The following is a 16,808-nucleotide window of genomic DNA, read 5'->3' as shown; positions in this document are numbered from 1 at the left end:
GTGGAGTTACACCAAAACAGTACCTCCTGATACTAATCTGGTCAGTTACACACTGACATGCGCCTGTGTCCTTTGTCTTCTCTCTTTGTCTTGTCTCCTCTCTCTCTCTCTCTCTCTCTCTGTAGCTATCTATCTATCTATCTATCTCATATACATAAACACAAACACTCATACAGGAACTGCTTTTTCAATTTAATATTCTCAGTCTTCATGGGGTTGCTATTCTGAGTTGGACCATTGGGTGGAGACAACACCCTTACAATTTAACCATCAGTCCATCATGACATTAGGTGAGTTTACTCTTTACATTTGAAGATTCTAATGTTCATACAGAAACTGCATTTTATATTATATATATATATATATATATATATATATATATATATATATATATCAATTTTATATTCTCAGTCTTCATGTGTATCTGTGTTTCAGGACTAGTCATTGTACTTTTCCTCTTGGGGGAACTGAATGCAGAGTTGGGCACCACACCCAACTTGAAGCACATTGTCATTGGACGGTGCTACAATTATATTACTTTAATCAGTCCCAGTTCCAGGTAGGATATGGAAGGATAATGTGAGAGGATCATGGCCTTTCTTTAAAAAGAGGAAGAATATGTATTTATACTTCAGACACTTACCCCAATTTGCAAATAGCAGACACTACTCCAAAATAAATCATTACCAAAAATCATGGTCACTAGCACCAAATAACCCACTGACCATCACACCCCCTCTACTGCTTGACAGATGGTGCCCAGCTCCTCTCCAGCAGATTTTCATCTGCGCCTCACAAAGTCTCTCTGTGATTTAAGCACCTCAACTTAGATTTGTTTGTCCATAACATTCTGTCAACCATCTCCCCCCCAGCATCTGATTTCGTTTAGTCTTTTCATGTCATTGGCCAGACACGGATATGGCTTTTTCTTTGAAATTGTGCCCAGAAGGCCAGCATTCCTTCTTTGCCGTTGAAGATAAGACTTGGGGTTTGTGGGTACTATTTAATAGCTGTCAGCTGAGGACCTGTGGCACATTTGTTTCTAAAGGTCCGCATTTTATTTTCCTGTAGTTGTCCACTGTGGCCTCCCACTGCTTGGTTAGAGCCAGTCATGAAGATATTCCATTTAAAATCAGCTGAAGTAGTCATTTACAACACACAGTATCTGCACTGTACAGTATTTCAACTCAATTTAATGTTATTTTAATTTAAAAAAAAATGGATGGTATTTCAAAAACAAAGCCATTTCTGAGTGATTCCAAACTTTTGATCTGTAGTGTGTATAAAATATCTACATCTATCACTCTCAAAATACATCAATAATAACAGAATTCAAGTTGAGAGATAATCTGAATGGTATTCATGACTGACATCCAATATTTATACTGTGCCCTCTGCAGATGGAAACAGAAACCAAGAGATAATGAATAGAGGCTCTCTGGTGTCTGTGATCATTACTGTAAAGATCCTGGGTTAAGATAACATTGCTTTTCCCTGTTCTTTTCTGACGGCACTAAAAACATAGAAACTGATTTTCATATGTATCCCATAGCCTGTGTATACTGTTTGGTTGTCTGTCATTTGTTCTTAGATATAACTGTGAGGGAATCTGGAGAGAGTTTGAAGAGGCAGTGGTGAGAAGAACGCCCTGTAGTGTGCGTGTAAAAGACTACAAACGCATGTTCCAAGCAACTCCACAAACGCTGCCTTGTGACAAGGTAACTCTCACCATGAGAGTGTCAATCTACACACTGATACAAGGTCAATATGTGGTTAGCACAGGGGATTGTTATGATGTCATGGGCACAATGCAATTATGAGCAGAATTCACTCGAATTCACACCAGTAAAAGTTGTTTTAATGTTGAGTTAGTTTTATTATTTTCTATTCTTCATTTTCTATTCTTCATTTTTTTCCACATCTTTTTTGAAGTTGTATGAATGTGACATTCACGTGTTGAGTCTTGTCAGTGGTTCCACCACATTCTCTTGTTTGTGTGTGTCTCCAGCTGCTGTTCTGGAGTAAGACGCACGATCTGGTACACAGCTACTCTGCTGCAACACGTCGTTTCTGGACCTTGGAGGACACTCTGGTGGGTTACATGTTCAATGACCTCATCTGGTGTGGGATGGAGGAGAGAGATAGAGGTACATTCCACACCTCCCTGTGGGCATAAAAACATCTTTTCATTTATCTGGGTGCGGCCCGGTTTAATCCCTGGGTACATTTTCAGTTGTGTTCAGGCATGCCTTGGTTATTAAACTCTGTGTGGGGAAAGTATTCTTCTTTTTGTTGTTGTTTTTCAGGATTCAATTTCAGTGCCTGTCCTGAATGGTCTGAATGTGTGAACCATCCAGTTTATTCTCTCTGGAAAAAGGCATCACAAAACGTGAGTTGTGAGATTTTAGGCATTGTTTAGTGCCATTTAAAAATATATCCAACTAAGCGAGTCTGTTTTGTGTTAAACAGTTTGCAGAAGCTGCTTGTGGCAACATCACTGTAATACTCAATGGATCCCTTAAAGATGCATTCAACAGGAAAAGGTAATTCAGGATAGGTTAGTCTGGTTAATATTCTTTCCATATTGTGTAGACTTTACAAACGTATGTGCTTATAACATATAATCTTTCCATATTGTGTAGACTTTACAAACGTATGAGCTTATAACATATAATCTTTCCTCTTGTGTAGACTTTACAAACGTATGTGCTTATAATATATAATCTTCCCTCTTGCCTCTCAGCATGTTTGGGGGTGTGGAACTCGACAGTCTGAACCCCAGAATGGTGACTCATGTGAACATCAAGGTGGTGACCAACCTAGAGGGACCATACATGTAAGACTCTTAACAACACCAATCAAACAGTGGGATGGAACTGGACTCTGTTTGGTCTTTATCAATGAACAGGATAAATAGGTTGATTGACATGTTATGTAGCTTTACATACACATTGGACTTGTTCTGTGTCTGGGACAATGTTCTCTCTTCTATGAATGGCGGAGGTTTTGGGCAGCAATGATTAATTAAGCAGACTAATGGTTTTGCTTTTCCACCAGAGAGTCTTGCACACAGGGATCCATTGTGGATCTGATCAAAATCCTCCACACCAGAGGCTTCCATTGGACCTGTACAGACAATGACCTGTTAGTATATGGTTTTCTTAAACATGGACTGAGATGTTTTGCCTCTTAGTGTTGTGGTGGAGATAAATAGCCAGATCATTGATCCGAATCTGTTTCTTCCCTTTCCAGGACTCTAATGATTCTCCAATGTATGAAGAACCCCAAACAATACTCCTGCCTCACCTGTTCAGACAGCCTCTTGAACAGGAAGAGGCCAGTTCTGTGATATTCCACAGCAATGAAAATGAGTCAAATACATGTCACAGCTACACATTAGTTGGGTATAATAAAATTATAAATAAATGAATTGATCGATTGAGGATCTTTGTTTATAGTTGCCTTGACTCAGAAGACCTGCATTAACTTGACTGGTATTGAAACATTGAAAAAATATTGACGATTAAGTTTGAATCACCTATTGAGAATGCAAGGGAAAGCACTGGTTTAGGACATGTTTATGCTGTGTGGATGTCAGTTTAAAAGTCCATCTTGGGCATTGACAGGTATATATGGGGTGCTTCGCCTGTAATGGTAGAGATTGTGTATATGTTTTTATGCATGCATAGTGCACACAAACAGAAAGACGCACATAAACACTCAGTTCATTTACTTACTTGAAATGCATTACATCAATTTGCATGTGTTGTTGTGAATAATTTTTTAAATAAACAAGCCTTTAATGAAACATCACATTGCACATTAATTGGCAAGCTGAAACTGGGTTATTAAATAAAGAAATATGCCATTGCAAATTGTTTTCATTGCATGCCTTATAACACTGGGCGAAATGCTAAGCAATGAAAATATATGGGCCATCTCTAAATAATCTAAAATATAATAGTTCTACTGTCATTTTGGTTAACTGGTCTATAACCCAGTTGTCTTCTGACCAAAACTGACCTTGCATCAACAGATAACATTCCACTGTACTCAGACAGCCTGTACTCCAGGGTCACAATCCTCTCGTTAATATAAAATCCAACGAGAGGCCAACCTTTGTCCCTTCTCAAGTTATCTCTTATATATGTTGTCAGGGGAAGAGGGAAGAGAATTTTCAGAAACGGTCGACTTGCTTTGTAATACAGGATTCCATAATGGTTTCTAAGACCATCAAGATCGTCATCGGGGTAATAGCCATAGTCACAGTTATTCTAGCTGTTGCACTTGGGATTTATTTTGGTATTAAAGGCAATTTAAAGTTAACAATCATGAACAGATGCGAAACGTATTTGAAAGAGAACAGCCTAACAAGGTAATAATGACCATTTAACCTGCCCTTTGATCTCAGACTTACAACATTTTACATACTGATGCAATGGTTTACTACTAACATGTAAGCTAACAAAACATTTGTGGCAAGGTAGTGTAGGCTCCCCTTTGTGTCCGGAAGTTGAACACAAGCAATTTGGATTTATTAGGTTTAGATTTTGAAGAGCGCCACTACAGATCCGATGGAGTAGATGTGACTTTGACATTGCACTGACTTGTGCTAGATATTCTGAATAGAGTTACAGATTGTAATTACAATAGAAGACTTTATTGCATGCGTGCACGCAAATGGTGACTGTAAACCCCAGTAACAACTTCAAGTACAACAATGATTGTGATGATGATTATGTGGTGATGATGATATTATTAATAGTAGTATTATTCTTAGTTGTAGCAGTTGTGGTATTTCATTATTATTATTATTGTTGTTGTTGTTGTCGTTGTTGTTGTTGTTGTTATTATTAGTAGTCTAGTAGTAGTAGTAGTGGTAGTAGTAGTGGTAGAACATGATTGTTTCGGACGCAGGTTCATACAGATATTAAAGTTGCTCACATGTGGACCATTTTCACACAAATTTCCAGCCATGGTGAAGTAATTGTCTAGCCAGATATTGGTCGTGGGGGAAATGGTTAGTCTTAACTGTAGCCTGTTTGATGAGATATTTGAAACTGAAGAGAACAGTGGGCATTGTTCATGTTTACAGTCAAAAGAACTGTGACCAGATTTGGGATTCATTCACGCAAGCATTTGTGGGGAAGGATCCATGTGATGTCCCTCCAGAAGCTTATGACTCCCTAATACACACAGTGTCTGAAAAGCCAGTCTGTAACAAGGTAAAGACCATTTTTGCATCATAGTTTTTTATTTCATTACTTTTACTTTTATGAATGGATATGCATTATGTGCTACATTCCTCTTATTAGACGATGTTCTGGAGCGAAACTAAAGAAATAGTTCATGCTTTCACGAAGAGAAGTTCATACTTGACTCTCGAGGACTTTCTACTTGGCTTCCTCCTGGATGATCTCAACTGGTGTGGCAAAAGTGGGAGCCAAGGTACATTAACATTAACATTAAAATTGTTATTATTTATTATTATTAACAATTGTTGAACAAAAACAACACATGTTGTAGAACAGGTCTTACTCTGTGTGTGTGTGTGTGTGTGTGTGTGTGTGTGTGTATGTGTGTGTGTTGCGTGCGTGCGTGTGTGTGTGGTTGTGAATTTGTGTGTGTGTGTGTGTGTGTGTGTGTGTGTGTGTGTGTGTGTGTGTGTGTGTGTGTGTGTGTGTGTGTGTGTGTGTGTGTGTGTGTGTGTGTGTGTGTGTGTGTGTGTGTGTGTGTGTGTGGGCACGTGTGCGCGCGCGCGCGCGCGCGTGTGTGTGTGTTGCTATCCTTTTTGTCTGCTTTTTTCAGAAATCTTTACCACAGGATGCCCAAGCTGGTCAGATTGTTTGAACAATCCTGTGCGCTCATTCTGGATCCGATCTTCAGCAGCAGTGAGTGCTTTTGGCCTGTAGTCTGACAGGGTCTTTGTTCCTGTTCTCCAGTGTGGGTGAGAGTGTCCTTTCCACACCTTACATCACAGCTGAGCAAACAAGGCACTGAATCATTCCATAGCTACATGCTGTATATAGCATCTGACCAGAATCAGGTAGTCTTCTCTAAGCCCTTTCTGGAAAGGCTTTTCTATAGTCCTCTCGCTATTAATATAATTTTGTTAGGAAATACATTTTATAGAAAGTATGCAGTTGTGAAAATATTAAAGGTTTTTGAAAGGTTACATGATCTTTAAGGCAGACTAGTTAAGGAAGGCGCTCTAAATCTTGCTCCTGGGCGCTGATATAAACCCAGTGTCATCATTGTGGTTGATACTGTGGTATAAAACAGCATTATTTTATGACATCCTGTAACATGTAGCCAAGGGACCTTCTTGCAGTGTGCTGTGTCCAAGAACTACATGACTGTTGCCACCATTAAATGCTGTTCTTTAATGCCAATATATACTGTGGAGTTGTTCAGTACTGAAAAATACCTCATGCTTGTTCTCCACAGTTTGCAGCATCTGCATGTGGTGATGCCTTTGTCATGCTGGATGGATCCATAGAAATGCCTTATGATCCAGACAGGTATGCAGTATGAATGGCCTATTACTATCTGTTATTATCTGTCTAGTGATTTTGACAACACAGACTCTACAGGACTCTTATTACTAATGTGATATTCAAGTAGGATGATGTTGGATTAAAAATGCATCAAATGTCATTGGATTTTAAGGAGGCATTAAGGAGGGTTTCTTTCAAGCAAGCTCGCTAACAGCCTACAAACTTGCCTTATGAACACAAACAACCGTGTGTGTGTGTGTGTGACATCTGCCAACATCCTGCTTTAAAAGTGAGGTTTCTGCCCTGGAGCACAATATTGAACGACAACATAATTATGAATACTAAATGCCATTTCTGCCAGACTGCATCTTTAAGCCCCATTTCATGTGAATGGCAAGCATGTAAAATACGTTCCTATTACCTGAATCTTGCAAGGTAGGGCTATCGTTTATATGGACAAGGGGGCAGAGTGAGTTGACATGTTCCACATGTATAAGGTCCTAGAATGACCCACAAATAATGATGAATACACTACATTAAAACCTAAACCTTCCAGTTTGAATGACTTATGACTTTATGTTTTCGTAGCTAAACATTTACTTTACTCTTTTGTAGCATTTTTGCTTCTGTAGAAGTCAAGCATTTCAACTCCTCAATCATGAACAGCTTGACAGTCTTGCTTGTCACCAAAGATGGAGACACGTAAGTTCTTCATGTATTTTTCCTCATTTGGTGTCTGTATCTGTTCCTTTGCTACAGCATTTCAGGCAGTGTTTGAGTGCTGTGTGGATAACTTGTTTGGGAGTTTGGACTGTTGCATTCTCCCTGTACAGTGTCTTAAGCTATATTATACAGAATGTTAAACCTGAGTTCCTTCATTCCTGAGGAATGTATGGAAAGCATATTGTACTTGACCTATATGTATTTTGATAACATGATGTCTCTCTGAATGTTCCTGTAATTGTAACTTTTTTCTGTCACTTTATCACCAGGAAAACCTGTGAGAGTGATGCATCACTGAACATTCTGCAAAACCAGCTGAACACCTGTGGAATTAAATATCAGTGCAAAGTTGTTCCACAGTGAGTTCTAATCTTTTGTTTTATTTGCATGTGTGTATGATTTATTTTATTGTTTTATTGTCTATCTATCTCTCTCTCCTTCTTTCTCTCTCTTTCTCTCTCTCTCTCTTTCTCTCTGTATACTCCAGGTCACACATTCAGTCCTGCATTGCTGATTGCTGGTGACTTCAGTTCAGTCAACATGCGGTTAATGCTGAAGCCTATCCACTGCCTGTCCAAAAGCCTGCTGTGTTCATCTCCTAATACCCTCCAAATATATGGTCTGGAGAAAAGTGTGCTGCTTTGACATAGCAGTGAAGAACCCCAATGAGAAAAATGTGCTGCTTTGACATAGCAGTGAACCGTGTTGTGCATGAACGAGTTCAAAAGAACGCGTTCATTGAACACCAGGGACGTGCACAGGAATTTTGAAGGGCAGTTGCTCTGCCCTGGAAAAAAGGGGCAACACGTTAATTTCTGTCACCGCTGCCGCCACGCCCCCCGTCCCCTGGACGCATATTTTGCCTATATCACTTGAAACTCTCACTAACCGCCGCCGCCACGCCCTTGTCCCTTGGACGCTTATTCCGCGATTATTTTATCTAGGCCTACATGAAGTTCTGCAGCCGTAATAAAAAATATATTTCCTTCGGAGGGGCAACTTCAGTCGAGGAGGGAAAACGGGCAGTTGCCCGAGCAACCTTAGCCCCCTCCTGTGCACGTCCCTGTTGAACACGTTCATTTTTATGAGAACAATGAACTGAACGCAACTTAATGACAAATAATGAATTTGAACGGTGAACACGTTCATATTATCTGAGGTCTAGCTAAAACGTTAAGTAATGTTTTCCTTCTCCTAAGGAGAGACACTGTCTAAATCGAATGCTTGCACCATGTCGTTGCTCAGTGCCCGTAAAATTTCTGCGATGTAGCCTCACCTAAACCAACTAACTCGACTTTGCACTATACGTTACCCATGATTCATCGCACACACATGTAGACCAAACAAGCAACGTATTCCAGGACAACTAGGTGGTGGGCCGAAGCCTCGTATCTGTTCAACTTTGCAATTTAATTTACGAGAACCTGAATTTCTAAGGTTCTAAGCTCCCCAGCCATCTTCCAGCCATGATTGATTGGAGGAGGAATGTCTGGGTAACACTCCAGGCTCCTCCTGTGCACTGCAGCCAGGTTGCTTGCCCGCTGAATATGTTTGTGCAGAGAGTCCTGGTTTGGAGACAAGTCTCGCCCAGAACATCGGCCCGACTTGGACATTGTAGCCCTGGCCTTATTAATGTCCTGAGAGGGCAGTCCATAGAGGTCACACGTCAATGTATTCTTTTTTTTAATTCAGTTTTTTGTATGCTTTATTTTTCCAACACCATACAGAGCACTGACTGTATCACACCCGCAAAATGGATGGAGTCACACTTCTCCTGTCCAAGATGTCTGTGCAGTTTTGATAGATCTGTTATTTGGGACTCTCTCCCCTTTGCAGTGAGGAAATACAGGTTCGCATTGATGTGGCTACAAAAAGACAGTGCCAGTACAAAGACATCTGTGTCTTCATCCAGATGGCATGGCATTTGCTGCCTTGTGCCATGATGACTGTCACATTGCCAATTAGTCTTTGCAGACGTGGTCCAGTGTTCAAATGCATCATTTTGCAAATTTTCATTGTTTTCCCTCACATGCCAGATATTTTTTTCCATTGTTTTGGTGTTTTTTGTCCTTATTTTTTGTTATCCCTGTTCTTTATGTGTAATTTGTAATTTGACCGTGTAATTGGGAATGTGACAGTCATCATGGCACATGGCAGCAAATGCCATGCCATCCGGATGAATACAACCGTAGAAATTCAAGAGCTCAAGGAGCTTGAAACTATCCAAGAAGAGGCAGACACCAGGATGCTGTTGCATGCCGCTCATGCCTCTTGGACCAACATTGTGATGAAGAGCCCAGACACAGATGTCTTTGTTCTGGCAGTGTCTTTTTGTAGCCATCAATGCAAACCTGTATTTCCACACTGCAAAGGGGAGAGAATCCCAAATAACAGATCTATCATAACTTGGACAGGAGAAGTCTGACGCCCTTGTAGGTCTTCATCTATTTTCCGGGTGTGATATAGTCAGTGCTCTGTATGGTGTTAGAAAAATAAAGCCTACAAAAAACTGAATAAAAAAAAAGAATACATTGACGTGTGACCTCTATGGACTGCCCTCTCAGGACATTATTAAGGCCAGGGCTACAATGTCCAAGTCGGGCCGATGTTCTGAGCGAGACTTGCCTCCAAACCAGGACTCTCTGCACAAACATATTCAGCGGGCAAGCAACCTGGCTGGCTGCAGTGCACAGGAGGAGCCTGGAGTGTTACCCAGACATTCCTCCTCCAATCAATCATGGCTGGAAGATGGCTGGGGAGCTCTATGAGGTGGACTGGATGTCACTTCCACCAGCTCCAGAGGCGATCCTTGAGCTAGTTCACTGCTCCTGCAAAAAAAGAAAAACTGTGTCAGGGGAAAATGTACATGCAAAGTGTATGAGCTGCCATGTACCAACCTGTGCAAGTGCACACATTGTGATAATAACATCTTAGAAGAGGCCTAGGGAGAGATCTCACCCCTTGGCATTACCCTGGTATTGCAGTGCTGCCAGGAAGGGGTGGCTTCCCCCCCCCCCCCTTTCTTTCCATTATGTTCCTTTAATCTCTTTGTGGACTAACCAACCTTAGCCTTGTGGCTCTGGTCCCAGTGCTCAGGAGATCCACATTTTCCCCTTACCTTTCCATTTCTTAGACTATAACGTTTTGTGTTGCGTGGTTTATGAGTCTACCATCGACTCCATACGAGGTGAATTACGTTGATTAAACTTGCCAGAGAAAAGGTAAATGAGGTATTAACAAATAGCATAGCTAACAGTAAGCAAGGCTATATAGTACAAACTACGGCTCGTTAGCGAACTACAACTATTTACACCATCACTCACGTATGAAAAAGACGGTTTAGAAAACAAACATGTTTTAAAACGGCCTAATACTGATCAAATGATTACTTACAACACGTCTCCGTTTCAATGTGTTGGAGCTGTCGCGGCAGCAGTGAAAGATGTCAACAGCTGAGTAATCGGTGAAACAGGTGTCAATATGGCTGCATCTGATTGGTTAATCATTTTCTTACGCCAGTATAACATTGTGTTATTGGTTCGACTGATTTAGTAGGCAACTGTGTTTGGCAACAACTGGTTTATCGTTAGAAATTATATAATCATCCCAACTTTAGAAATTCAGGTCCTCGTAAATTAAATTGCAAAGTTGAACAGATACGAGGCTTCGGCCCACCACCTAAACAGCTCTCGGTCTCACATAAAAATGACAAGTGAAAAGCAGAGACGCGGACTCAGCGACTACATCCGATGCACCTTATTATTATTTGCGGGATTTTTACACACTGTCTGATAAAGATTCCGACAGTAAAAATCTCACCTTTGGCCACGTTCACACTTGACTTATTTTTTCGACTGCCAGCGGCCACCTTTTAAAAACTTCAAAAAAAGCGCAGCGCCCGACGCCTTTTTGAGTTAAATTTTCTCAACTTTTCAGAAAAGCGCTGGGAAACGTCAAGCGCCTTTTTGACAGATGACCAATCAGAACGAGGAGAGTAGGTACGCGTGTACATTCCCTTGTAACCTACTACCTTAGTTAAAAAAAAATGGCGGACCAAACTCCGTAGATCATCGTATTTGTACCTACAAATTTTTAGTTTTACCTTTTTTTTCTTAGATTTTTAGAAAGTTACCGAGAAATAGACACTGTTCAATATAAAAAAAACATTATTGTAAGAGGATATGCGAGGTGTATGAGCCACCTATCTAATGTTAGCATGCTACTAGCCGTTAGCGATTAGCAATAGCATCTGCCCCAACTTTCTTTTCCCGACATTTATATTTATCCATCCCCATAAACCAGAGATTTCAAGAGTACAGATGCCTATCAATATGCAGTTGCAGGATGGGTGAACGACACCAAGATATGGCATTTGGAGACAAAAACAATATGTATGTGATCACAGGACATGTAGCAGTAATTCAAACAGCAGTATTTCAAACAGCGATTATCAACCGTGTTATTTTGGTGGTGGTTAATTGAAACAATCGTGAATAATTGCTGGATCTTATCAAAGTTAAACGTTCTTGAGCAAGCAAGAGTGCCAATATGGGCTAACGAGTTGTAGCTAAAGCGCTTAGTAAAGGGCTAAACAGCTTGCTAGCTATTACCATTTCAGCTTGCTCAGGAGAGTATATACAATGTATGATTCCCGTTGTTAAGGTTACAGAATTATCGCGCTGAAGCGCTCAAAAGGCACTTAAAAGGCGCTGAAGGCAGCGCTTTTTTCTAAAAAAAGAAGTCGAGTGTGAACGCGGCCTTTCTGTGCAAATTGTGTCCTCCTGCGCTGACCCCCCCCCCCCCCCCCCCCCCCCCCAAACTTTTTGTCCTCTGTCCTCCTCATTTGTTTTATAAATTTAAATGATAGAATTTAAGGTCTAGCCTAATAATTGTTTTCATAGCCAGTCATAGCACTATGATTTGTTGTGCCTTTTGTTTGCAAGGTATGAATAAATAAACAGACATACTTGGCAATAATTAAAAAAAAAAAAAAAAAAAACATTTTGATGGAGATAATTTCCAAACACTGTTAATGACTTAAGAATATATGAATCAAGTTTCTTGTATTAATATATTCCTTGTATGAATCATGTGCTTATGAAAGCAGGAACATGGCTTTTCTGTGTTTCTGCGTGTGTGCAACTTAGAATAATAGGTGCCACTTAGTCTGCATATGTGCAAGAGCATGTTTAGACCAGAGGTGATAAGAAGGGTCGAACTGTGCTTCTTCCGACCTTGCAAAACTTCCATCCTTGCCTCGGACGTCAGAAATGTGAAGATCCCCAATGAGATATGTTTCCATAGTTTTAGTTTGTAGCAGAGAGACAGGGAGAGATAAAGATACAAAGAACAGGGCATGCAGTGATACTTTATTAATGTGATTCGTCATTTGGGGAAGTCAGGACAGGGATTAATGTGTGGTGTCAGAGGAAGACTGTATACTAAATATCACTTCAACTAGACTTAAGGACCAGAATGATACTTCACTATAAAACTTGGGAAACGTGAATTCTGTTGTTTATTCTATTGCAGTCAGGATTACTTGGATGATTTGCATACGATTTCACCAGTATAAATGTATCTTTATTTATTTCTACAATAAAGCTTAGCAGCCACAAGGGTCTGGTAATCAGAGCCACTAATTTGTACCTCGGAAATAATTTAAACTGAAATGCAACGATCAGTCCTGGCATAACCAGTAACTAACATCAGTTTTAAGCACCTTGTACAAATAACTATTTGAGTTGTCTTTCTTATTCTGTTGGATTATAGCTGTACATTACTGAGTACTTCTCCAATATCAGTCACTCTCTGGAGTTTGTATTGTTGTATTAGATTTATCTTCTTCTCACACTTTTTAAATCCAGTATGAAACATGACTGCTCAGTGTCATCTCCTTAGCTTATGTCATAGATTCTCTATCGTGAGAATTGTAAGTTATGAAAAATAAACTGCCTTAGAAAACTATATGTAGTAAAGTACTTATGAACTGTCAATTCGAATGACATATAAACACCTAGATTATTACAATGAGAAGACATGACATGTACATGAGATATGCGGTAAAAGCTCCAAGATAGAAGTCACCTGACATATAGATGAGTGACATTTCCAGCAAACAGACTCATAATGGGTTTAGCTCAAATTGAAGCTTTCATAAAGGTGTCTTTATTGTGCAACTTACTAAATAAGTTCAACATAGTTTTAAAATGGAGCTTCATGTAATAAGTAATAATGTATAAGCAAGACAAGATTTTTTTTGTGAGATATTGGATCATTTGAACATGAATTGAAATGATACCATGCAAGATGTTTAGATGGAAAAAAACACTATTTGGTCAAGCTGTTAACAACATCTGAAATGTGACCTCGACTAGACATTGCTTTTTGTAAGACGTCAGAAGCCAAAAAGGTTGGTTAATCCTTAACAGTGTGTTGTATTTCAAAGGCTTGTTCTATTATCCACCACCAAACCAACAAAACAAGTTGAGCAGCGGCAAGGGAACATCAATACAGGAATATGAATGGAACAACAGTAGACAGCAGTCAAAACAAGGGTTAGGAGAATATTGATCACCTGAAGAAACCGCTGCATGCGTCATTGAGAATGTCCATAAAAAGTCCTTGAAAGCTAACCTGGGGATACATTTTTCTGGTTTTAAGTTTTTTCTAATAAATCCACACAAATGCAGCAAAGTTCACAAATGGCAAGCGGTTTGTAAATGCATATTCATCTGTAAATAAATGCAACAGTGTGACATTTATTTTTGAAACTCAAAATATGTATGTAAATCGTGTGACATTATTTGTGAATCTGATTCCATAGTTTGGTACTGATGTTCCTTAAAGTTACACTGATTTTCAGGCTTTTCCTTAAAAATGCAATTCAATTTTATTCATATAGCGCCAAAAAATGAAATTGTCTGAAGGCACTTTACAGAGCCCAGGGCATGACCCCCCCTGGAGCAAGCACAATGGTGACAGGGTCAAGGCAAAACTCCCTGTTAATAGGAAGAAACCTTGAGCAGAACCTCGGCTCACAGGTCAAGGCCCCTCTGCTTGGACTGGCCTGGTGGAGGGGAAGAGATACAGAAGAAGAATACATACAAACAAAACATGATACAAACATGATACAAAATTGATAGTAGATGAGGTGGGGAGAGAGTATTCAAGTATTGTAGAACAGCTTAGTGGGTATACAGTGTGCTCGTAAGGTTACTATTACAAGGGTAAGTAGAGCAATGAAACAGAAAACTATGTCAATGTTCACCAGTGACGTCATTTCGGCAAAACGATACAAGCCTCGATACGCGCTTCGGTCTGCAAATGCTTCACTTTCGCGACATAAGCTCCGAAGCCTCGGGTTCATTTGTAACATCACTAGTTTATATTGTGTGGATGTCAGTTTAAAAGTCCGTCTTGGGCATTGATAGGTATATCTGGGGTGCTTCGCCTGTAATGGTAGAGATTGTGTAAATGTTTTTATTTATGTATAGTGGACACAAACAGAAAGACGCACATAAACACTCAGTTCATTTTCTTACTTGAAATGCATGACATCAATTTGTATGCTATAATTTGTTGTTATGAATAATTTTTGTAATAAACAAACCTTTTATGAAACATATCACATTGAACACTAATTGGCATGTTCTGATGAAACCGGGTTGTTAAATAAAGAAATATGCCATTGCAAATTGTTTTCATTGCATGTCTTACAACACTGGGAGAAATGCTTATCAATGAAAATATATGGGCCATCCAGATGAAGCCCAAATATACTCTGAATAATTGTGAAGGACCGAGCCTCGGTTGCCATAAAAAATTTGGGTTTGGCCCGAAAAGCTCAGAGACAGAGTGAGGGTTCAAATATAAGGTTTTATTATCCTTCCAAATATTCTGGAGAACTGCTAAGCCTCTCAATAGGCAGAGGACAAAAAGCAGCAGTCTTCAGGAATATCACCTGCTCAGCCTCTAAATGGGGTAGAGGACAATATGCAGCAGTACCAAGCTCTATTAAAAATACCTGCTAAGCCTCTAAATGGGGTAGAGGACAGAAATCAGCAGTCCACATAAATGCACATACCTGACAAGACTTGACTCCCCGAACAAGACTGAACAATGAACATATATACACCTGCCGGCCAGCACCGTTTTTACACACGGGGGGTAGACACAAACACTAAACAATACACAATGACAAGACAGACCCAAGACACGAACATAGCATTTCTTCAAATTAAAAAACAAAGAGATAACTATGTAATAAAATAATGTCTGAAAGGTTTGTAAAACCAACCACTTTATCCAGGTGGTCTGGCCCAGACCATTTTTCATGACCCCTCTGCCAGTCTAGGCAATTAGCGGTCTCCATGAGGTGTATCCAATTGTAATCAGTGGTATGAGTGTTTGTGTGTGCGTGTGTGTGCAAACCATGTCTGTTTGGGTGCGCTAGTGGTTGCAAATATGGGGCAGGAGTGTGCAGTTCATGTGCGGTTGCACCACGACCGTCACAATAATCTAGAGTATAATAGTTCTACTGTCATTTTGGTTGAATGATCTATAAGCCAGTTCTGACCAAAACTGACCTTGCATCAACAGATAACATTACACTGTAGCAGACAACCTGTACTCCAGGGTCACAATCCTCTCGTAAATATAAAACGAGAGGCCAGCCTTTGTCCCTTCTCAAGTTATCTCTTATATATGTTGTCAGAGGAAGAGAATTTTCAGAAACGGTCGACTTGCTTTGTAATACAGGATTCCATAATGGTTTCTAAGACCATCAAGATCGTCATCGGGGTAGTAGCCATAGTCACAGTTATTCTAGCTGTTGCACTTGGGATTTATTTTGGTATTAGATGCAATCTTAAGGCAAGAATCATGAACAAATGTGAACGGTATTTGAAAAAGAACGGCCTAACGAGGTAATAATGACCATTTTAACTGCCCTTTGATCACAGTCTTGCAACATTTTACATACTAATTAAATGGTTTACTACTAACATGTAAGCTAACAAAACATTTGTGGCAAGGTAGTGTAGGTACTGGTAGTATTGTGGTAGTAACTGATTGTTTCAGACCCATGTTCATGAAGATATTAAAGTTGCTCAAATGTGCATGAAATCCTTATGTCATTTTCATTGCAAATTATTTCTGAATTGATCTTGAAGAGCAAATGGACAGATGGAAGGCAACCCATCTAATAGGAAGCAATTAGTTAATCCAGCAATGGGTGAATCCAGTTGTAACCTACTGCTGGGTGTTTTAAATGATGCACTCCTGTTGGCTACATGTGAGTGTATGTGTACAAACTGCATGAGAATGTGAAAGGGATAACCTGTGCTTTGGACCATTTTCACACCAATGTGCCGCCATGGTGAAGTAATTGTCTAGCCAGATATTGGTTGTGGGGGAAATGGTTAGTCTACTTAACTGTAGCCTTTTTGATGAAATATTTGAAACTGAAGAGAATAACGGGCATTCTTCATGTTTCAGTCAAAATGACTGTGAGAAGATTTGGGATTCATTCACGCAAGCATTTGTGGGAAAGGATCCATTTGATGTCTTTCCAGAAAATTATAACTC

The 16,808-nt window shown here is 39.8% G+C and overlaps 1 protein-coding gene and 1 long non-coding RNA gene across 2 annotated transcripts; both read left to right on the top strand.

The window, feature by feature from the left end:
* Positions 1-280: 280 nt before the first annotated feature.
* Positions 281-3,776, top strand: LOC105902690 (ADP-ribosyl cyclase/cyclic ADP-ribose hydrolase 1). The gene is made up of 9 exons (XM_012830340.3): positions 281-290; positions 436-559; positions 1,592-1,718; positions 2,009-2,147; positions 2,307-2,389; positions 2,470-2,543; positions 2,744-2,836; positions 3,058-3,144; positions 3,253-3,776. The coding sequence occupies exons 1-9, from the start codon at positions 281-283 to the stop codon at positions 3,347-3,349; spliced, it is 834 nt and encodes a 277-aa protein (XP_012685794.2). The 3' UTR covers positions 3,350-3,776.
* A 3,122-nt stretch (positions 3,777-6,898) lies between these two features.
* Positions 6,899-7,906, top strand: LOC122133632. Its single transcript, XR_006152906.1, has 3 exons — positions 6,899-7,199; positions 7,490-7,579; positions 7,708-7,906. It is a non-coding gene; the product is annotated as an uncharacterized LOC122133632 (long non-coding RNA).
* Positions 7,907-16,808: the final 8,902 nt, after the last annotated feature.

The sequence above is a fragment of the Clupea harengus genome, chromosome 17 (genome assembly GCF_900700415.2).
Source record: "Clupea harengus chromosome 17, Ch_v2.0.2, whole genome shotgun sequence".
NCBI lineage: Eukaryota > Metazoa > Chordata > Actinopteri > Clupeiformes > Clupeidae > Clupea > Clupea harengus.
This window is presented reverse-complemented; position numbering and strand designations above follow the sequence as displayed.

What these genes read in the sequence shown, in the direction of transcription:
- LOC105902690 (XM_012830340.3), top strand. An exon ending in GGAAAAAGGCATCACAAAAC is followed by an intron (nt 2,390 to 2,469) that starts GTGAGTTGTGAG and finishes TGTGTTAAACAG; the next exon opens with TTTGCAGAAGCTGCTTGTGG. An exon ending in AACCTAGAGGGACCATACAT is followed by an intron (nt 2,837 to 3,057) that starts GTAAGACTCTTA and finishes CTTTTCCACCAG; the next exon opens with AGAGTCTTGCACACAGGGAT.